This window comes from Malaclemys terrapin, chromosome 2 (genome assembly GCF_027887155.1).
Source record: "Malaclemys terrapin pileata isolate rMalTer1 chromosome 2, rMalTer1.hap1, whole genome shotgun sequence".
Classification (NCBI taxonomy): domain Eukaryota; kingdom Metazoa; phylum Chordata; order Testudines; family Emydidae; genus Malaclemys; species Malaclemys terrapin.
In genome coordinates, this window is record NC_071506.1 from 37304578 (window position 1) to 37331123 (window position 26546).

Below are 26546 nucleotides of genomic sequence, written 5' to 3' on the forward strand. Positions count from 1 at the left end.
TGTCAATACAAATTTGCATCATTTCAGCATTTGATTTATTGCTAACACACATATCTTCTTTTAATGGAAGACAAAAAGGGAGTGACGAGCTGTTCAACTGTGAACAGCTGTGCTCTGGCTTCACTCCATGCTCTCAATACTGAAGCCAATCTGAACACTGAGACTGAGACATCAACCTGTCATGGAACCTTAGTTCATTCACATGATCGGTAGATGATGCTTTTCTGCAAACTTCACAGTTGAGATGGGCCCAAGCCAACCCCCCCAGATCTGGACTCTCCTGAATTTGGGTAAAAGTTGGCTCCACATCTGCAGGTTGCAGCTCAAGCCTATCTCTAATTCAAAGAAGCAGAACAATGCACAGAAGCTGATGACAGGAGTATCTAAAAAGAAGTAACATGATGGAATATTGGCACAGACACATGGACACCAGAGCGGCTAGCAGGTAACACAGCTGGAACCTTCAGCACCAGCCCCTATTATCTGAGCTAAAGGAATTACTCCTTTAGCTTTGAGCACCATTGTTGTTCTGTAGGCCATGCTTTATATTAAGGATATATTAATGAATAGTTTATAAAGGATTAGTGAATGATTAATAGAGGTAATAAGCATGTAACAGGCATAAATAATATGTGACATAGAGGGCTATAAGTAAGATGCAATTTAGTCAGGGAGATCACCGTGACTTCCAAAGACCTCTGTGACTTCAGCCAGCGCTGGCTGGGAACTGCAGGGTCCTCTGCCAGCTGTGGGGTACCCCCACAGCTCCCAACCACCACGGCTGGCAGGGGGGAGCCCTGCAGCTCCCCCACTGCTCCTGGCCACCACGGGTCGCAAGGGGGACTCACGCCGCTTCCTGCCCCCACAGGTGGCAGGGGAGACCCGCGCCACTCCCCGCTGCTGCAGGTGGCAGGGGGGACCCAGCGGCAAGGAATTCCCACTGCTGATTGCACCCCAGGAGGCAGGAGGGACCTGGTGGCAGGGGGGACCCCCACTGCTCCCATGCACTGCGGGCAGCAAGACAGACCCCCGGAGCTCCCGGCTGCTGTGGGTGGCAGGGGGGACTCCGGCAGCTCCCAGCTCCAGCGGGGGGACCTTGGAGTTCCCAACCCTCTCTTCCCCCAGCTGCCCAGGCTACCCATTTTGTCATGGGCATTTTTAGTAAAAGTCAAGGACAGGTCACAGGCTTCCATGAATTTTTCATTATTGCCTGTGACCTGTTGGTGACTTTTACTAAAAATATCCATGACAAAAACTTAGCATTAGCTATAAGCACATCAGTACAAGGTGTTATAGATGGTTATAACAAGCTATGGCAATTTACTACAACATAAATTAATCATTTCTTAATATTTTATAAACTATCCTGTATTTTTAATATGAAGTGTATACAATATGCGTTACTTGTACCACGCCTAAAGATGTTGTAGGTGCCTCAGGAAAGATAGCTGGACAATGCCCTGCCTCAAAGTGCTTACAAGCTGGAATATAGAAATGACCCAGCCAGTTAGTATGAGAACAGACCAGAAAGGAGCTTCTTGGACCAGCCACTAGCAGGAGACATGATCACAAACACTAACCAGTTTATTGTTATGTTAGCACTCTTGAGAACGAGAATTCTTCCACTCCAAGAGAAAGCTGGTAGCTATTGAATTATCTTTAAGAAGGCCCTGATATTGTACTCTAGATGCAACAGAAACAGAAGCATGAGGAATAATAAACTGACTATAAATAATAAGCATTACAAATATCAAAGTGTGTTCATTAGTTAACACCCAGATCTGCATGCAAATACAATTTCATGAAAATTAGACACAATGTTGCATAACGTCTTCTGCCTCTGTCACGACTTGGCCCTCTCTGTGGAATATTTGTAGCATACACTAAGGACCGAGTTATTATGTCCCATGAAAAAGAAAAGTGCAGCTGTTTTGCGGAGCACAGTGTTTGAAAGCTCACGTATGAACTATACTTGACAATCATTTTGTTCCGAAGTGGCAGCATCACTTGTGACACCAGCAGTTTGGGAAGCCCAATGTCCAAAATGTTAATTCTTGATTAAAGGAAAATCTGTTTTGTAAATATTTTATTTGGCAATGGTAACCACCAAAGAGCTTATTTCAATAGCACTTAGCTGAAATACCATACAGCAGTGCCTAGAGCGCTGGAGCTTATTCCTGAGAAATGTTTTGGCAAAGTTTAGATCCATGTTAAATAGTTCTCGTGTTTGACATTGAACATTGTATCATTAAACCTAGTTATTCCAGGCTTCATGAAAGTAAAAACTACAGATAGGAGTGCCTGGAAGTCAGTGACGGCCTATTTCTCTTCAAATTAATACAAATGTAAAAAACATTAATTTTAGCATATATAACACACTGCTTATGCACAGCATTCATTTTGCTGTACTCCGGTATACTGAACACACACTGTAGATTTACTTGTTTGGGCAAAGGGCCTAAAATGTATCAATTAAACCATTGTGAAATCCTGGTCCATTGAAGTCAGTAGGAATTTCACCCCATGTCATCAAAGGTGCAAAGGTATGAACATTGGTACTGCAGCATGTATATACTAGTACCAAAATATACAGCTTTAAACAATAGTTGTGACATGATACAACTTCTCTCTACATTTGCTCTGTTAGAGTATTTCCTATGACAACTAAACAGACAGATTTATTTGGCCTGGGAGCTGAAAGGGAATTTTTAATTAATCGTCCTCAACGGATGGACAGTTTTCAACTTGAGTCACTGGGGCCAGGTTGGTAGGAAGGAACTCAGTACCAGCACCTTAGTAGCTCTCACCAAATAGGTGGGTTTCTAAACAATCCTCGTCTGAGGCCTTGTCTATACTACACAATTACACTGCAGTAATTACTCCATTTTTTCATGTCCACACTATCCTCCTTCTGCTGGTGGCGCGCATCCTCATGAGGAGCCCTTCCACTCATTTATGAAGGGAGTGTGGGGAACTGAGAGCCTGGGCTCTCAGTGCCCGGCAGCTGGCAGCTCAGCAGGGAGACTCCAGCTTTGAGCTGCATGTGGAGCCCACAGCCAGGCCCGGTGCAACCACTAGGCGAACTAGGCGGCCGCCTAGGGTGCCTAGTGGTTGAGGGTGCCTAAAAGCCCGCTCAGGCGAGGAGGTGGAGTGGAGGTGACCTGGGGCAGGGGGTCGCGGGGAGGGCCGCCCGCAGTAATGGGGGGGAGGAGGCGCACAGGGGAACCGCTCCCCACCCTGGATCACCTCCACTCTGCCTCCTCTGCTGAGCACACAGCCCTCGCTCTAATTCTCCTCCAATCGGCGCCTCAAGCCTGGGAGGGGAGAAGAATTAGAGTGATGCCGGCATGCTCAGCGGAGGAGGTGGAGCGGAGGTGAGCTGGGGTGGGCTCCCCGGGCGGGGTTAGCTTCCGCAGAGGGGAGGGGAGGCGCTCCATAGGCAGGGTTAGCTGCCCTGGGCGGGGTTAGCTGCCGCGGGGGGGCTCCTCTGGTGGGGAGGCGGGGGGCATGGTTAACTGCCACGGGGGTGGGGGGGGTTAGCTGGGTGGGGGTGGCGCACGGTGGAAGTTTCGCCTATGGCGTGAAACTTCCTTGCACCGGCCCTGCCCACAGCCCGGGTTTTCAGCACAGGCAGCGAGGCTCCAGCTGTCAGCATTGCAGGGCTCACAGCTGGAACCCCTCCCCTGCCCTGGGGGTTCAATTTCAAAACAGGGCCCCTATCAGCAGTGAAACTGACATTCTCAGCAATGCAAGTAACTACGAACTATGAACTACATCGACCTAAGTCTTACGCCTCTTGCCAAGATGTATATATTAAGTCACTGTAGAGGGAGAGTTACAGCAGTGGGAGGAACACTGTAGTGTATACACTTACAGAGTAGGTCAATGTAAACTGCTTTACGTGGACCTAATTCTGTGGTGTAGACCTGGCCCCAGTAGAAGCTGGCAACGTCGGAAAGTGGACAGGCAAACCTGATGTTCTCTGTCTGGGCTGAGAGCCTAGGGACTGCTCCCAGTACAGTACAGGTGATCTTTGATTACTCCTTTGTTTTTAACAGTGCTATTTTCTCCACCATCTCCAAGTGCTGCTTTTCTCATTTCTCCCCCTCCCTCCCTGCACTCAATTGTTTGGTTCCCTCAGGCAGTCAAAACAAGGTAAACTCTGCCTGCTTTGGTCTAGCAAACTCCTTAGGCTGGAATCTGCTGCAGATTACCAGGTATGTGAACTGCACATGGGGGAAGGTGGAAGCTCAGCCAGTGATGAGATCTTCCCAAGCACATGGGGAGGGCAGTTGCAGGCTCTCAGAGAATCTTGTAAATGCCTGTCGTGGGATAAGTAATAAAGGTGCTTATCAGGATAACTCATCAGGGTTCAAACAGCTTTACTCCCAGTTTTTGGTCAGACAAACAGTTAAAAAGCAGAAAACAAAGGGTGATGGGGTGTGCTGCGTGCTCATTGGCTGTCACTCATGCAGACTCCGAGCTCCTGAGCAGACACCAAGAATGGATATTTGCACATGTATATTGTTTTGCAGCACTGCTTTCTAATAGCAGGAATGTTTTATAGTAATGGACGTCTTCCTAGTAGATCAATTTAGATTTAGGAATGGAGTTTCTGTATGTTTCACTTTTTCAGATTTTCTAGGGCATCATATATGAAGTGCTGAATGGACATGACGTTGTAGTAGGGCTGGTGGAAGGATGTTTCGCGCCCTAGGCGAAACTTCCACCTTGCGCCCTCCCCCTCCCGAGCCCCCGCCTTGAGGCACCCCCCACCTCCTGTGGCAGCTCCCCCCCTCCACCCCGAGGTGCCCCCCCCGCAGCAGTTCCCCCTCTCTGCCCTGAGGTGCCCCCCTGCGGCAGCTCCCTACCCCCACCCTGAGGCACCTCCCCCCGCCCCAGCTCACCCCTGCCCCGCCTCCTCCCCGAACACGCCGTCACTGCTTCACTTCTCCTGCCTCCCAGGCTTGCGGCACCTAACCTGATTGGCGCCGCAAGCCTGGGAGCTGGGAGAAGTGAAGCAGCTCACCCCTGCTCTGCCTCCTCCCCAAGCACGCCCCCCACTTGCTGCAGGCAGCCTTCCCCGCGCTCCACTGCCCCAGCTCCCTCCGCCTAAATGCCGGCGGTGACCAGGGCAGCCAAATATCCGGCCGCTGCAGTCGCTGCCGAAGAAAATGGCGCCCCCAGATCCTGGCGCCCCCAGATCCTGGCGCCCTAGGCGATCGCCTAGGTCGCCTAAATGGTTACACCGGCCCTGCGTTGTAACATCTTGGGCCCTAATCCTACAACAGACAGAGTGCAAATGGACTGCTGTGTCTGCACAGAGACTCATTATTTGATTTTGATGGGGCCCTGTGTGGATGTATGAATCCACCAGTTCACTATCTTTAAAGAAGCAGGCTTTGGAAAGAGCCTATAACAGTGTTGGGTAAAAGATCGTGCCTTGGTCAATGAATCTTCTTTTTTTAAAAAATAAAGAACCTTGCCTTGGACAGTATCAGTGGAGGCTTATTAGAAACATGGAATTTTTTCACATTAGTCATACTATGGTTGCTTGCCTTAACCTGCCGCTGAACGAAAACATCTGAGAAATACAGAGAGGAGGCACAATTTGGGGGTAAGTCCAACCTTGTAAGAATACCACTCAAGAAAACAAGGACAGCAAATAAACTGGAATATTGATTCATTTCCTTGAAACCAAACAGTGAATGACTCAAAGACAGCATTCAGCTGTAGTATTATTAGAAGCCTTATTTTCCCATGACCAAACATGACACGAAGCTGGGAGGTATTGCCAATACAGAGAGGGACCAGGATATCCTACAGGAAGATCTGGATGACCTTGTAAACTGGAATAATAATAATAGGATGAAATTTAATAGTGAAAAGTGCAAGGTCCTGCATTTAGGGATTGATTACAAGCATTTTTGTTATAAACTGGGGACTCATCACTTGGAAGTAGGGTGACCAGACGTTCCGCATCGGGACACTGACATTGGTCGGGACACTGGACAAAAAAGAAATTTTGCCCTCCGCTCTGGCGCTCGCCCCCCCCCCCCCGCCCCGGCTCCGCCCTCTTCTTCCCCCCCATTGGCTCCCTCCCCAAATCCCCACCCTGGCCCCGCCTTTTCCCCAACCACGCAGCATTCCTCCTCCCTCTCAGGCTTGCAGCATGGCGGCGCGAGCCTGGAGGGAGGGAGTGGCGGCGGTGCCTGGATCCTGGAGCTGGTGAGTCAGCTCCGGCACCCGGGCACCGGGCGGGCAAAGGGGAGCTGGCAAGGGAGGGAGATGGGGGGCTCATCTGTGAAACCCCTGGAGGCTGCTCCAGCCCTGCAGCCCGCGGGGCAGCATCGTGGGTCCGGGCGGGGGCAGCGCAGAGCGGGCAGGGGCCCGGTGGGTGGCGCGGGGGCGTGGGCCGAATCCCCGCTGCTGCCAGGGAGCGCCTCTCCCTCCCGCTCGCGACTGCGGCTCATTCCCGGCGGGACGCGCCCCCTGGCCTGCCCCGCGCACATGCGGCACACGTCCAGCTGCTCCTTCCCAGCGGGAGGGAGACTAGGCGCAGGGGACGCGTGCCGCATGTGGCCGGGGCAGCGGGAGGCCCCTGCCGCCCACCCGGCTCCTGCCCACTCTGCCCTGCCCCCACCTGGACCCACCGTGCCCCACGTATGCCCGTGGCAGGCCGGGGGGCGGGAAGCTCCGCTGGGAGGGCAGCGTGCGGGGCTGGGGCCTGCTAATGCCCCAGGTCCCTTTAAAACTGTTTTTTTTTTTTGCTCCGCCCCTCCCCTTTTTTTTGTTCTGCCCCTCCCCTTTTTTTTGCTCCGCCCCCGTCCCGATATTTTATACTACTAATCTGGTCACCCTACTTGGAAGTAACAGAGGAGGAGAAGGACCTCGGAGTATTGGTTGATCACAGGATGACTATGACCCGCCAATGTGATATGGCCATGAAAAAAGCTAATGCGGTCTTGGGATGCATCAGGCGAGGTATTTCCAGTAGAGATAAGGAGGTATTAGTACTGTTATACAAGGCACTGGTGAGACCTCATCTGGAATATTGTGTGCAGTTCTGGCCTCCCATGTTTAAGAAGGATGAATTCAAACTGGAACGGGTACAGAGAAGGGCTCCTAGGATGATCGAGGAATGGAAAACCTGTCTTATGAAAGGAGACTCAAAGAGCTCGGCTTGTTTAGCCTAACCAAAAGGCGGCTGAGGGGAGATATGATTGCTTTCTATAAATATATCAGAGGGATAAATACCAGGGAGGGAAAGGAATTATTTAAGCTCAGTACCGATGTGGACACAAGAACAAATGGATATAAACTGGCCATTAGGAAGTTTAGACTTGAAATTAGATGAAGGTTTCTAACCATCAGAGGAGTGAAGTTCTGGAACAGCCTTCCAAGGGGAGCAGTGGAGACAAAAGACTTATCTGGCTTCAAGTCTATGCTCGATAAGTTTATGGAAGGGATGGTAAGAAGGGATAGCCTAATTTTGGGAATTAATTGATCTTTGACTATTAGCGATAAATATGCCCAATGGCCTGCGATAGGATGTTAGATGGGGTGGGATCTGAGTTAGTACAGAGAATTCTTTCCTGGGTTTCTGGTTGGTGAGTCTTGCTCATGTGTACAGGGTTTAGCTGATCGCTATATTAGGAGTCGGGAGGGAATTTTCCTCCAGGGCAGGTTGGCAGAGGCCCTGGGGGGTTTTCGCCTTCCTCTGCAGCTTGGGGCATGGGTCACTTGCTGGAGGATTCTCTGCACCTTGAAGTCTTTAAACCACAAATTGAGGACTTCAATAGCTCAGACATAGGTCAGGAGGTTGTTACAGGAGTGGGTGGGTGAGATTCTGTGGCCTGCATTGTGCAGGAGGTCAGACTAGAAGATCATAATGGTCCCTTCTGACCTTAAAGTCTATGAGTCTATGACTCCAGGAGTTTGGACACTATTCGATGATTACTGACAATTTCTGGAATTTCTTCTGACTAAAACAACACCCCTGCCCACCAATCACTATTATTTAACATTGAACATTCAGCTGTTGACTGCAGTGTAGATATTATAAAAATAATTGATAAAGCTACTTATTTTCAAAATTAATGTCAGGAAATAAATAGGAAAAAGCTTTTAAGAAGCAATCTTTACAGGCTAATTATGAGTCCTAGTGTTCTAATTAAAAATGAAAGATTAACAAAACAGGCATACACAGATGCTCTGATTCAGCAAAGCACCTAAGCATGTGCTCAAGTCCCAGTGACTTCAACAGGACTTAAGCACATGCTTAACTTTAAGCATATGAGTAACCCCATCCTTTTTCAACAAAGCACTTAAGCATATACTTAAGCTTAGGCATTTGTCTACATGGGAAAATTTCACCGGTGACACCATTATAATTATACTAGTATAGTGAAACCACTGTCGTTATACTGGTGGAACTCCTCAAGGGGGCATTCCTATTCCAGAATAAGTGTGGCTTTTTTTTTTTTTTTTTTTGTGTGTGTGGCTTAGTTTAAACAGCTTACAAGGAAACGTAAATTAAATCAGTAAAAGACATTCTTATACTGGAATAAGACTGTCCACGCAGGAGGTTATACCCATATAACTAGAGTGGTTTAAATTCAACCTTATCTTATACTAGTATAACTTTCCCCATAGACAAGCCCTAAAAGAGAGCTATCTAGAAACAGAGGGACTGCTTAGACATTCAAATCAAAAAAGTGCTTGGGATATTCCACAAGTTTAGGCTTGCAAAGTTCCCAAACTATCATCCTTTCTGTCTAAAAGAGTTTTCCCCATGTAGAGGAGTTGGAGTGCATGGGGCATAGATTTCCAATCAATGGAGAAGTTGTGGGTATCATATTCTCTGAGTACCACATGACAGCACAGATCTTTCACTGGTTCTCTTCCCCTCAGACGAATCCTCAATGGGGCTCTGCAATTGCTAACAGTTGTATCACAAAGCTTTTACCTGTAATCACTAGGTAGTCCATGTGTTAAAAAGTTCCACCACCTATGGTAATTTTCTACAGTATTTGCAATGCTGTTCACATATAAATTGCATCTACCTTTTACAGAGTTGATTTTTCCCTCTTTGAATGTTCTATTCCCTCACATAATAACAAACTGTGCTTCTCCACATTTCAATATGGAGTATGGAGGAGAATATAAATTCATAGAACTACTCACTTACCAATATCAAGGACCCTCTGTTTAGCTGTGTGTTGCCGAGAATGCCAGTATTTCCAATACTTCAGCTGTTCCTCTCGGTTTTTATCTTCACTGAATACAACCATGACCACACTCTACAGAAAAGGGGAGTGGAGACTACATTACTGGCAGTACCTCACGTTTAATTAATTCTGAGATGCCTAAGTACTAGAAACTCCCACCTGCCTCCACTGCAACTAGAAAATCTATCCTTGAAGGGAATACCATTCAGTGTTTTGTATTCTTGCCCTACATGTGTGATGCATTTAATATTTGAGTGCAATAGAAAGGTAATTTAAAAATTAAAACAGGGACAATGACGATGCTTTTTCTGGAGTTTGAATAAAATGTGACTGAGTATTTACATTTAAGAGGGCTGTATTTCATAGTGCTAAAAGTGGTGATCTCAAAAGCAAAAGCATCCCAGATTCTAATTCTGACTGAGATACTTGGAATAAGTCATTTGGACTCGTTGGGCCTTTAGAAGATTATATAAAAGTAGAAATGATATGTTCTGTATGATAGGAGCTCTTCTGGGTAAAAGAAACAAAAAGTTCCTATAATGCTGCAGTCAACTAAGGGGGGCTTGCAGGATTGGGGACTGCACTGCAGGAAAATCAGAAGTGTAGTAGGAAATATCATTGTGAATGTTCTTGTTGTTTGATTTAAAAAAATATATAGCCACAAATTGATTTAACGCAGCTGAAAATACACCCTAAGAAAAACATAGTATTTTAGTGCCTGCAACAGTCAACAATTCAGACAAATTACAGACTGTGATGTTTACTGTTTGAGCTAGTTTCAAACAGGTGTTTTCATATGTGATGAGCAGCAATCATTTTTAAAAAAGTGTTCTTTGTCTGCATTTGTGGATATACAACTTTATATCTCTCTTAGTCCAGTGGTCCCCAAACTTTTCAGAGTAGCACCCCTTCTTACCCTTGTCCATGCCCCCCGCCAGGACCCACGGCTGAGAGCGGAGCCATGGCTCCCGGGGGTGGGGGGAGAGGTGAGGGCATGGACTGAGGCAAGCGGTATGTGGCTGGGGCGCAGCTGGGGGTGGGTCTGGCTGGGGTCGAGGCAGGAGCTGCGGCCAGGGGCTGGGGCTGTGGGCGGGGCCGGAGTAGAGCTGGGGGTGGAGTGGAGCTGGGTAGCGCTCCCTCTCTGCCCCCGAACATTCCTCCACACACACCCCAGGGTGGGGCATGCCCCACAGTTTGGGGACCATTGCCTTAGTCCCCAGCACCCAGTCTATGGTCAGAAGTCTTGCATATATTTTTATTTTTACCACAATGCTATATGGGTTTTTTACTGAGCCTCGTTTGAGTTTTCATTTCAAGTTCTGGATTCATTTTGCTCTAATTATGTGATACCAAAAACCAAACCAAACCAAATTGTAACTTCACTCTACATCTTAACACTGGAGTCATAAAAGCTCAGGAAAAAATTGCCTATTTGAGCACATTTAAAAAATTTCTCTTTGCAGTCACAAATGCTGCATGCCAAGGTAACCTGAAATTATGGAAAACAAAAAATAGCCCCTTCAATGTGTTCTTTTTGTTCTCAGATGAAGAAGCTTTTCCCAATCTCCACACAAATTCCCCATAAATAACCTCCCACCTTGAATCACCAAACTGTTTAAAAAAATTGCTGCCTCTATATGTAAAGTCTCCCAAAACTATGAGTGAGATAAAAAGCACAATTGATGGTGTTCCCTTGGACCTGATCCAGTGCAATGACATCGCTGAATAGCCTCTCACTAACTGCAATTGACTTTGCATCAGGCATTTGTTCTGGGATTATATTCACATTTTCGCCCTTCTAGCAGGGTTTGAGGGTTGTCCCCAAACTGTCTCAGAAGGGGTTATGTCATAAATCTGGTAACCCCTTTAAGAAATCTAATAATCTAAGAGCCTCAATAAACAGATTTATTTCATCTTGCTTTAATCCCCCACTGTGTCTCTGACACACAGCAAGAAAAACATGTTGAGAATGAGATTGGACTACAATGGCCACAGCGTTCTCAACCTAGTAGTATTTCATCTGCTTCACATACTCACTGCACTTTGAGCTTCAGGGGACAGTGCCACTCTCAGGGCAGCAGCTTTGAGGCTCATTTTTCATTTCAAGTCTAACGGGTGATCACCAGTTAATCTGAAACACTATCGGATGAGCCCAGTGTGTTCACCACAGTTTGATTGTCACAGCTCTGCTTCAGAAGCTGAGAACTGCGATGAAGCCGTAAGTCTGATTTCCAAAGTGGGAATCTCCATAAAGTTTGTGTTCTTCTTGAATATAAAACAGCTCACACGCGTACACCATGCTCGTTTTGATTTTTAAAACAGATCATTAGTAAATTAATGGCCCAATCCTGCAAGCTGCTAATGCCCTCAACTTCCCATGGCTTGAGTGGGAGCTGGGAGAGCTCACTCAGCACCTCACAGGTTTGGGCCATGAGGACTCAAGCAGGTGCTTAACACTGGATGTCAGTGCAACTTAAGCATGTGCTTGAAGTTAAGTAGAGGAATAAGTGCTTTGCTGAATCAGGCCCATGAATGGTTCCACTGAAGTTAATGGGAGTACTCATACTTAAAGTTAAACACATGCTTAAGTGTCTTGCTGAATCATGGCCTTAGACAGATATATATGCAACTGGGCAGCTCATGAGATGGGACTGAAAAAGGACTAAAAAAATATACAGCAAGTATCCATAGCTGATAACTTTTCCCCATATTTCTGTTGGTGTTGTAGCCAAGTGTCTCTGCTGTTCCCACAAGAAAAATAAAACAAACCATGAGCAACCCCCTGAACATATCGGCAGAGTTCTGTTCTGTCTAGCAAAGGCTGCCATACCCTGACTTTGCTGATGGGATGTCGGAAACACTTGTTGTCACCCGTCTCGCTCAGAGTAATGGCATAAAACTGTCCTTTGTTCAAATAGGTCATCGGTCCTTCCCCTTGCTTTTGACGCAGAGATTTGGTAGCTTCTAGAGTATACTGAAAAGTGCTGCTGTGTGAGAGAGAGAGAAAGAGAGATCAAACAATCTCTATGACTTTTCCTTTTCTTTTTTTCCCTTATTTATTTATACATTTCATATGCATACAGACAGTATTGGCATAAAACTAATAGGAAACTAAATAGCAATAATGATGGGGAAAGGTCAAAATACGTAAAAATAGAGACAGGTGATTCAATAACTAAAATTATCTTCCTTTAAATCCATCAAATCTGGAATTCATTAAGAATGGACTAGCTAGATTGTAAGCCTCTTTGGGCAGGGACTGTCTCTTTAGTTTCTCTGTACATAACGATGGGACTCGATATACACCCCAATGATAAGGGTGCTGACTGACAGGTGGGAATAGATCTTGGTTCACTGCTAGTAAGGGGAGCTAAACTGCCTCCATGAACATCTGAATCTGCAGCTGGCACAGGAAGAAGAGTCCAGTGAGAGCAATACAGAAGCTGCGGAGACAGTGTGCGGGAGGAACAGGCCTCCTGACTACTGTACGAGGAAATGGGAAAGGGGAACGGCAGAGTTTTTAAATTAGAATCTAATTTTTACAGGATTTATTTCTAATTCTTTAGAAATAAACCCGACAGTGCAGAATACCTAGATTTCACTGGTAGTGCAATTGATGAATAATACAATTAGAAAAAACAAAAGACAAGATATCAGTGATGTTATCGTAGGGGAATTAGGATTTTGGAAGGGAAGATGTTCCATAAGAGAAACTGCACCTTTATCTGTGGTGCACACTATGAAAAAGTTTGAGAATCTCTGTCCTATAGACTCTTTCACTAAACACACTCTTCACAGAACATTGTCTATTGGCATCCTACCACGTTGCATTACGATAATTTAGTATATTCATCCCCATCACACTATAGTAAAACTTGCTGAATAAACATTTCCCTTCAAAATACTTTTGCAGACACCATAATGGAAAGAGTCACTTATAGGATATTACCACAAGTTGAAGAAAATAATACCTTCTCAAAGGTCTGAATTAACAAAGCATTTAAGCACTGCTGAATCAGGGCCAAAAGCAAGAACATGCTAAATCAAAAGGTTAAGGTGTCCTTGAATTTCTAGTCTAAACCAAATGTACTCTGATGTCATACCATTGCCTATGGCAATATGAAAAGGAAATAAGGCAAAGACCAAAATACTATTTTTCTTATTTTTAGCCACCAAATAAAAAATAACAACTACAATTCAGTAATAACAAGAATTTGTTTTCAAATCCCACCCAAAGAGATGGGAAAAAAAACCCTCCATTGCATCTTTCCTCCATCTGATGCAAGAGCATTCAGAAACTGTTTAGTTTCAATATAGTTTAGTAGTAATTTTTATAATTTGAAATGAAGGCTAAATTTTAAAGGTGTTCCTAATTACGTTACTCTACTCTAAAATCTATTCTGTTTTAATGTTAAAAAGAAAAAAGTTTGGGGTTTTTGTGCTAAATTTTGCATTGTTTTGAAAAGACTAATGGATGTACTGTATACATTTTGTTTATGATAGAAGGGTATTTTAAACACAGTAGGCCAGATTCTCATTGACATTAAGGCTCCTTAACATCAGTCAGTGTATAAAGGAATCTAAAATGGAGTTTAGTGTGAATCAAAATCAGACCCAGAAAGTGCCACAGTACAACTGATTAATAGTCCATGTGCCTTAGTTTGTTCTCCTGTGTATGACAGTTTCCTACTCTGGATGTTTCAGAAGGTGTTAAAAAAAATATCAGACATACTGCACCTGGCCAATTGTGTAATACCTGTATTATACCGTAGTGGAAATTTCTTCCAGACTCCAATTGGCAATCAGTTTATGCCCTAAAGCATGAGCATTGCTACCACTTGTCATTTTTACCCTAGCAAATGTAACTGCAGTTATTATTCAGAAAACGTTCTAAGCCTGTTTTGAATCTCATCAACTGTCTGATCTAAAAGCCCTTTGAAATCAATGGGAATCTTTCAATCTACTTCAGTGGGTCTTGGACCAAGCCCTAAGTTATGTTGATGTTATTTATCTGAAGCATTCATTTCTGTACATACAGGGTATGGAACACTTTGCAGAATGCTATATAATTCACAGGGGGGAGGCATTTCCTTTCTGAATTGTAAATTATCATCTGAAGTTGCCCTATGCTAAAGTTTTTCACCTTCACAGAAATGCTGACAATACAAACACTCCTGGATTAGGTTTCAAAAATAACCAACACAGGAAATGGAAACTCTGCTGCATTGATGCTGCAGATATACTCCTGCCTAAGGTCTCAGTCCTGATCCCATTGAGGATAATGTGGATTTTGCCATTGACTTTATCAGGAAAGGGATTGGGCCTTAAGAAAGCTACACCATGGGAAAAAAGCCCCAGGCATGAGGCCCCAATCCAGGAAAAATCTTAAGCATATGTCTAACTTTAAGCACATGAATAGTCTCACTGATATAAATTGAACTACTCATGTGCTTAAAGTTAAGTACATGCTTAAGTGTTTTCCTGGATCAGAGCTAATATGAGTCAATGACTAATCTAGCTCTTGCCCATTTATATGCATGCATTTTGCTGTGTTTAGTAGCTAACAGTGATGACCGGTTATGTCTCCAAAACTTTAGTTTTATTGTGCAGTACTTAGCTGGGTGGTGACAGACACCCAACAGATTAAATAATACAAAATACACAGAAACATACCACAATATATTGTGACAAAGATCTCCACCAAAACCAATTGTTACAAAACAAAACAAAATGGGAATTTCATAAAATTTGGGGAACTGACTTAACAACCTCAGACATGTGCGTCCTGGAAGGCAGTGAAGATTTTCCAGGAGCAGGTTGGCAATTTGTGCTCTGTACTTGGGGTACCGAAAGCCTGGTTCTCCTCTCACCGGTTTTACATTTGTACAGTGCCATTGACTTAAGCCAAGTTATTTTTGATTTAAGCTGATGCAAATAGGAAGAGAATCAGGCCCTGACACTCAGGGCAGGTCTACACTACGGGGTTATGTCGACCTAAGTTATGCAACTCCCGCTACGTGAGTCGACGTAGCTTAGGTCAACTTATTGCAGTGTCTACACCGCACTGGGTCGACGGGAAAAACTCCCCTGTCGACTTATCTTATGCTTCTTGTTCCAATGGAATACCGGAGTCAACGGGAGAGCGATCAGCAGTTGATTTTGCAGGTCTTCACTAGACCCACTAAATCGACCCCCGGTAGATTGATCGCCACAGCGTTGATTCACGGTAAGTGTAGACGTGCTGTCAGTGAAGACACACGCACACACTAGTCAGATTTTAAAGCCAACATGCAGAGCAATGGAGGGAAGCAGCAGTAGCTGCGCTCCCAGGCTGGAGGAGTACAGTACACCCCTCGTGGTGGCAAAGTGGGGTTCTCCAACTATATTTTAATATGAGGCCAATCAGCTCCATTTATTCCCCATTGTCTTTCAGTAACCTACCTTGCTGTTTGTTCGTAAATGTATTCCTCAGCCCCTACTGACGCACTGCGATACTTCTGAAAGTTATAAAAAACAAACAAACAAAAAACAGATGACGAATTATTGGATACAAAGAAAATTAAAATTACTGACAAGATCATATTAAAACTTTTCTAATTAGGGAACCCTTATAATAAACTATCAGGTAGTTAAGACTCAAAAAACCTATTAGCCTTAGTAGTCCCTATGTGGTTTCACTTCTAGAGTTGACATAGAGAAATTATTTGCACTGAGTGTTTGGATTTTGTCAGTCTAACTAGCTCATTATAACCATATCAGTAAAGTGGCAGGTATTTTTGTGTTCTGCTTGCCCTTACATTATCACATGTTTAAAAGAAACCTGTAATAACACGCATCACTCACAATTGCAAGCATGTCCTAAGCTGCAAATTAAATGAAAGCTTTTACGGTGTCTATGTTTTTAAAGAGGGTTTATGTGAATCTATTTCTAATTGTTCTTCACAACCCACGCACTGAGGCTCATAAAAATTCATATTATTGTATCATCTCATTTGGATGGGAATGGGGACACAGGCTAAGGAAGTATTCTGCATGTAATACAGGATCATGTTAGAATAATAGATTCATTTGACAAAATGAAACCAGAGTTATAAAAAGGTATAGATGAAAAATGTGAAATATATTGCATCAAGAGGCTGAATTATGAAAATGATGTCCACTGCATAGATTGAATAAAGAACTATACACTACATTATAGAGCAGAGGAAAATTATATTCTGTGAAATCCTTGCTTTTTCTTCTTTTTAGTTTACCTTTTGTGGCCATAATACACTGTTTCTAATGGATCATTAGGTAATATCTCATGGATTATTAATTATTAGTATTACTATTTTGTCACCACTCAAGGTTAATTACATATTGATGTGCCATGATAAAAATGCTCTGTAATAAAAAGACTTGAAACCTGTTTAAGAGATGCCAGTTTATTACAGAGTGTTTTTACCATGGCACAGCAGTGGGTTGTAGATTTGCAGTTGACTGGTCTTATTTTTATATCATTTTATGTGATATTTTCATGTATGGCTTGGTGTAGTGATGCCAAGAATGTCTCCAGAGGATAAGCAATTTTAAAATATTAATCCTTGTTTTTGTTAGATCAATACAACTAGTTTATATTAATTAGTATGTAATTAAACTATTTTATTAAATTAATCTGAGACATAATTTAAAATCTGGTCAGTTATTTAAATCCATATTAAAATCAGGCAACAATCAGATAGAAGAAATTACCACTTTTATAATATTATGAAAAAATCATGATCATAGTACTGTAATTTACATGGAATGTTATACATAATTCTCTTGCATTCTGCCTTGACTGATTAAAAGAATATACATCAAGATGACTTTTCTAAAAGGTATCTGCACTTGCACTTTTATAACAAATGTATGTGCATAGGGCAATGAAATGTGGGGAGGCAATCTTGTTGGTGGAAAAATTACTTTTTACAAACTTACACTTCACACTTGAGACAATCGGTCTAAAGCCCTGCAAACTCATTCACACACATAGCTCTTAATCACATGAATATTCACATTGATTTAAAGGAGATTGTTCACATAAATAAGAGAGCTGGACTGGGCCCATCCTGCACACATTTTCAAAAACAAGAATCATAACTCATATGAGTAATCTTATTGACTGCACCGAGAATATTTACATATGTGAAGTTGCTTATGTGCAGGAATGTTGGTAGGCTTGAGCCATGTTTGTAAGTTACAGTAGACAGTGCGTAATACCTAATTTTAAATTGGTAATGTAAATGACAGAGTATATTTAAAAAAAAAATGTGATAAAATATTAGTGATGTCACTGAGGTATTAGCAAATATATGTATTTGCTCTTTTTTTCCAGTTTGTTAATTTTGTCCATTTGACAGCACTTTATAGGATGGATTCACTGTTCTGTGAGAGTTCAGTTGCATCTCCAACAGCATGTACTGGCATGATAGGATCAGTGCCATGAACTACCCTGGGGAAAGCCTATGTGCACACTACTCCCCAGCTCCTACAACAGGGTATTTACCAGTCTCCTAGCATAAGGGTTGAAGCCATATAATTATAATTAATTCATAATAGTGCTTGTGCTCCCACTTTAGTTTAAACTGATTTTTAAAGGCACAATAGATTTCCTCACTATGTCACCACAAAGAGAATTCAGGTTGTATAGGTGCCCTGAATATGCATTTCCATACCTTAACATATTTGTATTTCTTTTAAGTTTAAGTTTAATTCTGCATTTCCTGGGTTTGAATACTTGTTTTGGAGATAATTACATCCCTGTAATCTTTTTTTCCTAAATGAGTCATACATACTCTCAACCTTAACTCCATCTTAATGTAGTTTTTGACTGGGAGCTTCCTTGTTTTTTTTTAATTATTAATAATTTCATACATTAACAGGAATCAGGAAACCAAAAGAGAATGTTACTGTGTGATTTGAAGATATGTAGTATCAACCTTAAATTATTTTTTAAATTTTAACCTCTAGGGTCAGGCACTCTAGAGCAGCACAAAGCAACCAGAGAATACTGGCCAGTTACACTGAATTTACAGTTGCTTTGCATTGCCAGAGCAGTGCATAGCAGACAGAGCACACAGCAGTTCTTCCCTCCCTCCTGTCCTCAACATTCCTCTGTACAAACACCCACCCACACACCCCACCTTCCCCCTACCTTTTAACCTCTACATTCCCTTGCACCCTCCTAATGCCACCCATTTCCCCCTCGTGCCCTTTTTGATGAGCAGATCTGGTGCAATAGATATCTTTTGAAATGAACTATTTAGGATTAATGGTAATTTTTTGCCATTACTTTTCACAACTAAAAAATTTATCCCTCAACAGAGATTGATGCATAAACTCTTCCCCTTAAGACAGGGCCGGCTCTGGCTTTCTGGCTGCCCCAAGCAAAAAAAAAAAAAAAACAACAACAACCTGAGGCGCGGTGCAGCGGGAAGGAGAGGGGGAAGGAGCAGGGAGAGGGGGAAGGAGTGGAGGGGAGAGAGAGAAGGGGGGCGGCCAGGTAGGGAGGGCTCCGTGCCGCTCCGGTCGGCTGGGAGGGAAGGACGCCGCTGCCCCCTACAGGGCGGCTGGAGCGGAACAAAAAAAAAAAGTGGCCGTGCCACCCTAGGATTGGGTGGAATGCCGCCTCCTACAAGCTGCCACCCCAAGCACCAGCTTGCTCGGCTGGTGCCTGGAGCTGGCCCCGCCATAAGAGATGCTCATGAACAATTATCCACTTTCAAAATGGCTGCCATCTCCTATTGTTCTGAATAGAACTGAAGCTACAGCCTGCTTGCCCTCTTTCAAAATAAGCCATCCCTACCCCCTTTATTCTCAATGGGACTGAAGCCACAAGATGCCCTTTATTAAAATACCCATCACCTCTCATTGTTTCCAATAGGTAAGAAGCCAAACTACCCTCTAGGACGATGGTGTTTTCTTATGCTGTCAGAAGGCAAAGAAGAACACTGTGAGGAGCAGCTGAATTTACTAAAGATGGTCATGGTCATTCACCTGCTCCTCTGTTGTGGAAAGAGCTAAAATATGCTGCTTGTGTTATTTATTAATTATTATTATTTATTTATTATTATTGTAGTAGTAACTATGAACACCAGTCAAGGACCAAGCCCCCACTGTGCTCGGTGCTGTACAACACAGAGTCACACTGTATGATTCTTTTTAATGAGTTCCAAGATACTAGTTCATAAATGAAAAACTTACTTCTGTTCCCCCATCTTTGAAAGTGTCACTGTAAGTACTATCAGGAGTACTACGCTGGTCATCTTTGAGATAGTTTGTATGGGGGGCAATGTTGGGCACTTCATACTGAGTCTGTTCAAAGATAACCCCCCGATGCTCCTCATTTTCACCCCTAACATAATGCACTTGCGGGGCCATAAAAACTGGTGTGAACTCTTCTGCCTTTACCACAGTAACTCCAGTCACTGAGATTGGCGTTGGGCTCCCAGATACATTTGTGCTGTACTCCCTTTTGGAAGACTCCAGATGTTCTTGGTTTAAGGAGAGATTAACTGGTACTGTCTTCAGGACTTGAACTCTGTTCTCTCCTCCACTCAAATTACTCTGAGCTTCATTAGTACCAAGACAATTTCTGTGAAACAAACAAAAACCTGTGAATTGTCCTAATAGAAACTGGCATCAAATTTCCTCATTTAGGGAGTAAACTGATTGCTACAGAAGTCAGGAAGAAAATACACCCTCAGTGCAAAACTTTCTTCATGTATTGAGGACCAGGAGAGGTTATCTTCCTCTGAAACATCAGGTATTGGCCACTGCAGGAATTAGAATGCAGGACCCAGTGATCGAATGGTCTGATCTAGTCTGACAAATCCTATGTGACCTATATTTCATTCTCCTTAGACTACTATTTGGATACATAGTTAATAGATCAATACAAAAGCCTATTGGCCAAAATAAACATCAAGGGTTTTACATGAAATAATATATATAACTGACAGTAGAACAATTTTCATGTGGTATAGAGCGAGTGAATTGTCAATAATGAGATTAATATTTTGCTATCTGCCCTTTCAGACAGCCACGGGGTGGCGACCATGTTTACTGATATAATTCCTGAAGATGTACTTCCAGGAATCCCATAATAGTGCAGAACAGTAATTGTTGCGGGTACACAGTAGCTTTCAGCAGCACCACCCTATCTCTAACTGAAGGTGCCCCATGCGCAGTCGTCACACACATGAAATGGTTAATTCATAAAGCTTTCAGCTTTCAACAGCTGCTAAGTGTTTTGTTCTCATTTTCAATAACTAATGAGAGTTGCGCTGATGAGAAAATGGCTGCCATCTTGGCTTTCCGTTGGATGGATGTTTTGCCAATCCTGCTGCGGAATTTCTCTGGAGCCAGATGGAAGTGGAACTCTCTCTCCAGATGCTGACTGGAGTAGTTTCAGGTTATGTCTTCATTGTAAAAAGGTAGCTTTTTGTGCATCAAGATAGCTGGTTTTATGTAAATCATAGTGGAGACAAGGCACTGTTAGTTTTTACCTCAATGTAACTAGCTGAGCCAAAACCCACTTTGGGGCATAGCTATGACCTTGACTAACTAAGGTAAAAGTTACCTGTGCCTTCTCTCCACTAGGATTTTACATTGAGATAGCTAACTCGATGTACAAACATATCTATTTTTTGCAGTGAAGACATAGCCTCACTCTCTCCTGCTCATGAGTCTCAATAAAGTCAGTTGTTTTTTTCTTAACCTACCACACAGGACCCTTTAGCAACTTTGACTCCAGACACAGCAAAAGCTATGATCTTACAGGTGTGAGGGGAAGAAAATGTTTTACAGAAGGTAGTTTTAATGAAGAAGGTGTTATGTAAAGTTATTTGCTCCCTGACAGAGATGAGATTAGGCTAAGTATAACTATCTAAAAAGCAACAGAGGGTCCTGTGGCACCTTTAAGACTAACAGAAGTATTGGGAGCATAAGCTTTTGTGGGTAAGAACCTCACTTCTTCTTGCATCTGAAGAAGTGAGGTTCTTACCCACAAAAGCTTATGCTCCCAATACTTCTGTTAGTCTTAAAGGTGCCACAGGACCCTCTGTTGCTTTTTACAGATTCAGACTAACACGGCTCCCCCTCTGATACTATAACTATCTAAAGCAGTTTACTGAAGCCAAACTATTTAGCTTTTGTTACCAAAAAAAAAAAAAAGCAGTATTTCTAATGGCAATATTTTTTTCTGGTTTACTTTTTCAAATAACATGACAACTTCACTGGGATTCTTTATTACTTTGCAAATCACATTTTTAAAAAATCCCATTTAATTTTTTTAATATGTAGAGCTGTGTAATGATTGCTTCCCACATTAGACTTTGTTCTTTTATCTTGCTGAAGGAAGTCAGAAGCCATAACAATTCTTTTGATTCACATCTGATCAAAGTTTTTTTTAGCTGCAGTGTATTAATATATTATTTTAAATGATACTATACCTTTTATCTTGGTCTTCTTGACTGTCACTCACTTTGTTAACAGACAACAGCCTTTTATCTCTGGGAACCTGAGAAAAGCATCAGGCATTGGTCAGGCAAGTATAACACTTTGTATTTGCAACTTCAGGTTAATATAGTCAGGGGCTGATTCTCTTCCTATTTGCAGAACTACAGAACAGGCCCAACAAGGAAAATAACAGAACACCACTGGCCATCATGTACAACCTCCAGCTAAAACCTCTCCAGCACATCATCAGTGATCTACAACCTATCCTGGAAAACGACCCCTCACTCTCACAGACCTTGGGAGGCAGGCCAGTCCTTGCTTACAGATGCCTCCCCTCCCCCCAACCTGAAGCAAATACACACCAACAACTACACACACCACAGAAACACTAACCCAGGACCAATCCCTATAACAAACCCCATTGCCCACTCTGTCCCCATATCTACTCTAGCGATACCATCATAGGACCCAACCACATCAGCCACACCATCAGAGGCTCATTCACCTGCACATCTACTAATGTGATATATGCCATCATGTGCCAGCAATGCCCCTCTGCCATGTAATTGGCCAAACCGGACAGTCTCTAAGTAAAAGAATAAATGGACACAAATTGGACATCAGGAATGGTAACATACACAAGCCAGGAGGTGAACACTTCAATCTCCCTGGACATTCAATATAAAAACTTCAAAAACAGACTTCAAAGAGAAACTGCAGAGCTACGATTCATTTGCAAACTTAACACCATTAATTTGGGCTTGAATAGGGACTGGGAGTGGCTGGCTCACTGCAAAAGCAATTTTCCCTCTCTTTGTACTGACACCTCCTCACCAATTATTGGGAGTGGACCACATCCACCCTGACTGAATTGGCCTTGTCAACACTGGTTCTCCACTTGTAAGATAACTCCCTTCTCTTCATGTGCCACTGTATCTGTAATTTTCACTCCACGCATCTGAAGAAGTGTTTTTTACGCACGAAAGCTTATGCCCAAATAAATCTGTTAGTCTTTAAGGTGCCATTGGACTCCTCGTTGTTTTTGTGGATACAGACTAACACAGCTACCCCTCTGATCAATTTAGATAATTTTTTTTATACCTGCAAGAGATTTTAAATTGTTGAGGTGAATATTGTTTGATTTGTTAAAAACCAAATATAAAAAAAAACCACATTGAAACACAGCTTGAATGCGAAAATGCACATTCATTGTAATAGTAATGTAAAAAATGTCATCCAACACATGAGAGACATTGGGACCAAGACAATTTAAGTGAAACAACAAGAACTTCAGATTACACAAACGGGAATCAGCATTGAGTTTTAGAGCAGGGGACCATCACTGCAGGGGTTAAAATGGTATTTCTCACACAGGTACTGCATGGCAAAGTTGGTAAGAAGCATTCCATGGTTTTGCTTTGACTTCAGTCGTAGCCAGTAATCAGGGCCGGAGTCTTAGCAGCAGCCATACTTAGACATTATCAGAGATACGAGAACAAAGATGATTTCATTGTTAAGCTACTGGGCTGGGACTCAGTTTTCAAATCATGACTTTGTCACAGGCTTCCTATGTGAGTTTGATTTAATCCCTTAATCTTTCTGAGCCTCAGTTCCCTATCTGTAAACAGGGTAATACTACTTCCTTTCTTCTACCCTTTGTCTCTCTCATAGTCTATTTAGATTGTAAGCTCCTTGGGGCAGGGACTGATTCTTATTCTGTGTCTGTACAGCGCCTAGCACAATGGGGTCTGAGCCCAGAGGGGCCTCTAGGCACTACTTTAATACAAATAAATAACAACAACAATAACAAATGGAACTGCCATTAAGAGAGAAAGCCTAGTTAAGGAGTGGGCAAAAATAAAAAGTTTCAATTTAAGCAAAATGAGTCCTGATGCCATAGAAAAACCTCCAGATGAGCAAGGTCTCTGCTTTTTAAAGAATACTCCAGGCTTATAAACCAAAAGCAAACTTAATTATAGAAACTTAAAGAAAACTTAATTAATTATATCAGAGGCTTTTAGAAATGAAGAAAAGCAAGAATACTGTGCTGAACAAAATAGTGGGTCCTGGGTTCTTTTAAGATTTGTAATTGTAGCTTTAATACCCAGTGGTAGCTAAATCAAAAGGCCTTTAAGTTGTCTTCTTGAAATGGAGAGGGAGTTTAATGCTAGTGTCCAGTGGGAAGAAACTTATTTGGAAATTGTTCTGCAGCATAATTTTCTCTCTTGATATGCCTTAAAAACTGACCCCTGCTAAATTTATCAGGGTTGGAAGATATAACAATTAAGTTACCTACTTTATAGTAATCATACAATAGGCCGAGAGCAGCAGCACTGTCCTCATCTCCATTTATGCTCATCATAGCCTTGGTAGCTGCTGTTAGGGGATTTTCCAGGTACGATTTCCAGGCTTCATCTTCACTTGTGTAGGCTCGTCTGGTATTGAATGGTGTCTCATTTGGTACTAAGGCCACAAGCCGTTTGTTACTGTAAAAACACAAGGCACACAATGGTAATTCACCAGAGATTTTTCCTTTCAGATCCACAAGCCACCTTACAATTTTCTATTGCATAATCTTTTCAAGAGAGGATGAGCAAAAAATAAGACAAAATGGAGTAAAATTGATCTAACAGTGTCAAGCAAAGACTTCGGTACTAAACTTGCTGTTAAAACATGCATCAATACTAGATAGAGATCCTCAAACCTTAACTATATGTATCTATGCATCCAGAAGACCAAACTGGTGTGCATCTGCACCCCAATGATTTGTGTGCATTGTTTTCCTCACACTGTACTATGTATATTGGTGTATCTGTTAAAATAATTTTCAAATTGTTGTAAAACAATAGGTATTATTTTTCCAGTTAAGAAACATGCCTGTTTTATAGCAGAACTATTTTTCTCCCTTCTTGCTTATTTGGAAGGTAATTTGACAGTGATTTCAGATTGCCTTTCAATAATTGGGGCATCTGTGGTCCAATGGGGTGGAAGTCAGGAGACCTGGATTCTATTCCCACCTCTGCCACTGACTTACTGTGGGCAAATAATTTAACCTCTCTGAGTCTCAGGCACTGTATATGCTGGGGACTTCTGCCTCCAGTATAGCTGTAAACCCTTGGCATAGACAGGCAAAACCACTATAAACTATGATTTGCACAAGTGTAGTTTGCCCTTGCTTGAAACTGGGATACACTGAACCTGTGTGAATCGAGGCATTATAGTGGGTTTGCACACATACATCATGGGTTTGTATTGATACAACTACACTGATGGCTGACTACCAATAGCTGAAATCTCCATTGCAGACAAAGCCTCATTTACTGGAAATGGAAATAACAATGAGCACCTTTATAATGTGCTTTGTGATCCAACAGATAAACAGCTATATAAATGCAAAGTATTATTACTACACAAAAAATCAGAAGTAACCCAGCACTGGGAGGGAAATGTTTTATCTGGATTGAAAGGCAGATAATCCCATTGTTCATTGGAAGCACTGAGTCAGTTTGATTGTTCAAACTATGCACCTGATGAAATCTTTTTTATACATTTCCTCTTCAAAAAATGTATCAGTTCTCCGAGGAACAATCAAATTGGGTAAAAATGACTTAGAATTGAATGTGCTTTCTTCATTTGCCAGCCTATTTACTTGACTAGCCTTTCTTGTGAAGTTTTTTTTTTTAATTCCTTACAATCGTTTACATTTATGTAAAAACTGCTCATTTTAGATTTGTTGGTTCGCCTCTAATTATTGTTGGGCTAATCCTACAGTTCTTAAGCAGGCAAAACTTTAATTGAAGTTAGTGGGACTTCTGTTAAAACAAACACTGTGCAATCTAGTTCTATATTTGAATTGAGAAATAGGAGACAATAAAGGTCAAACTGAATTCACAATCCAAATAAGTGCTTCCCTTACCTTTACTCCCCTGGGATATGCCCTGACCCACAATTTTCCAGTTACAATGAACCCTACTGTAAATTTACTGAAAAGCACAAACTTCACATTGAACGCTACTGATGGTTGAATGGGCTTTGCAAAGTGAATTTTCTTGTGGAATAATTAAGGGATTTTTGGGGGTAGAGATTATCATTTCTCCAGAACACAGCACTGTTTGCATGTTACTTCGTTTAACAAGAAACAAAATAATCAGCCAATACACGGATCAAAATTTTATGAGCTGCAGGAGAGAGCATTTCATAACTTCATTACACAAATAACCAGAATAATGATCTCTGATTATTTTTTCCTTCTGGTTAAATATCTTGACTTTAAGATACTCCTTTCCTTTTTGCAGTGTCTTTCCACCATCATCTGGCCTTTTGCACTATTTTAGGGCTTCCCCCTCTCATTTCCATATCTATAATTGGGTACCTAAAGCTACAGTGAGGGAAACTAAAGCATTTATTTATACTAGAAGACAGTTGTAAGAAACTGCAAGGCCTGCTTTCCTTGTCAGCTTTGTATTGTTAGTGACGCTCAACTCAGGTTTGCAATAACCTCTTTCTTTGTGCTTAAGAGGTGATTGAAACCTTGTTCCCGCCCTGGAAGAGCCACTTCTCAACCAGCTAAGAGGTAATTATTCCCTTCGGATTCTTCTTTCCTGAACAAAGCTCTCCTTTAACTAAACACATGATGGTTTTATGACATGGGCAACTGCCCATTGTGAGCAGCACCAATACCACATACAGTCTCCTCTGTAGTGATCTTAGCTCATAATCAAAAACTACAAACATTCACTCTTCTGTCCCTTGGAGCTCTTGCATTTGACAATCATAACTGACTTCATAGCGTGAGTGCTACAGGCTTATCACAAGAATCACCTGTTTAAAATTGTA

The 26546-nt window shown here is 42.5% G+C and overlaps 1 protein-coding gene across 4 annotated transcripts in view; it reads right to left on the reverse strand.

Annotated features, from left to right (window-relative positions):
• Nucleotides 1-26546, reverse strand: part of GRHL2 (grainyhead like transcription factor 2) — a 114663-nt gene that overhangs the window by 66481 nt on the left and 21636 nt on the right. For 3 of the 4 annotated variants that reach the window (XM_054018245.1, XM_054018244.1, XM_054018243.1), the window contains exons 2-7: nt 24007-24196; nt 21704-21771; nt 19455-19845; nt 15672-15727; nt 12061-12217; nt 9191-9302 (exon numbers count right to left, since the gene is read on the reverse strand). In XM_054018245.1, coding sequence (XP_053874220.1) covers nt 9191-9302; nt 12061-12217; nt 15672-15727; nt 19455-19845; nt 21704-21771; nt 24007-24196 — 974 coding nt within the window. The remainder of the gene's footprint in view (nt 1-9190; nt 9303-12060; nt 12218-15671; nt 15728-19454; nt 19846-21703; nt 21772-24006; nt 24197-26546) is intronic. The other variant, XM_054018247.1, reaches the window with a different exon arrangement.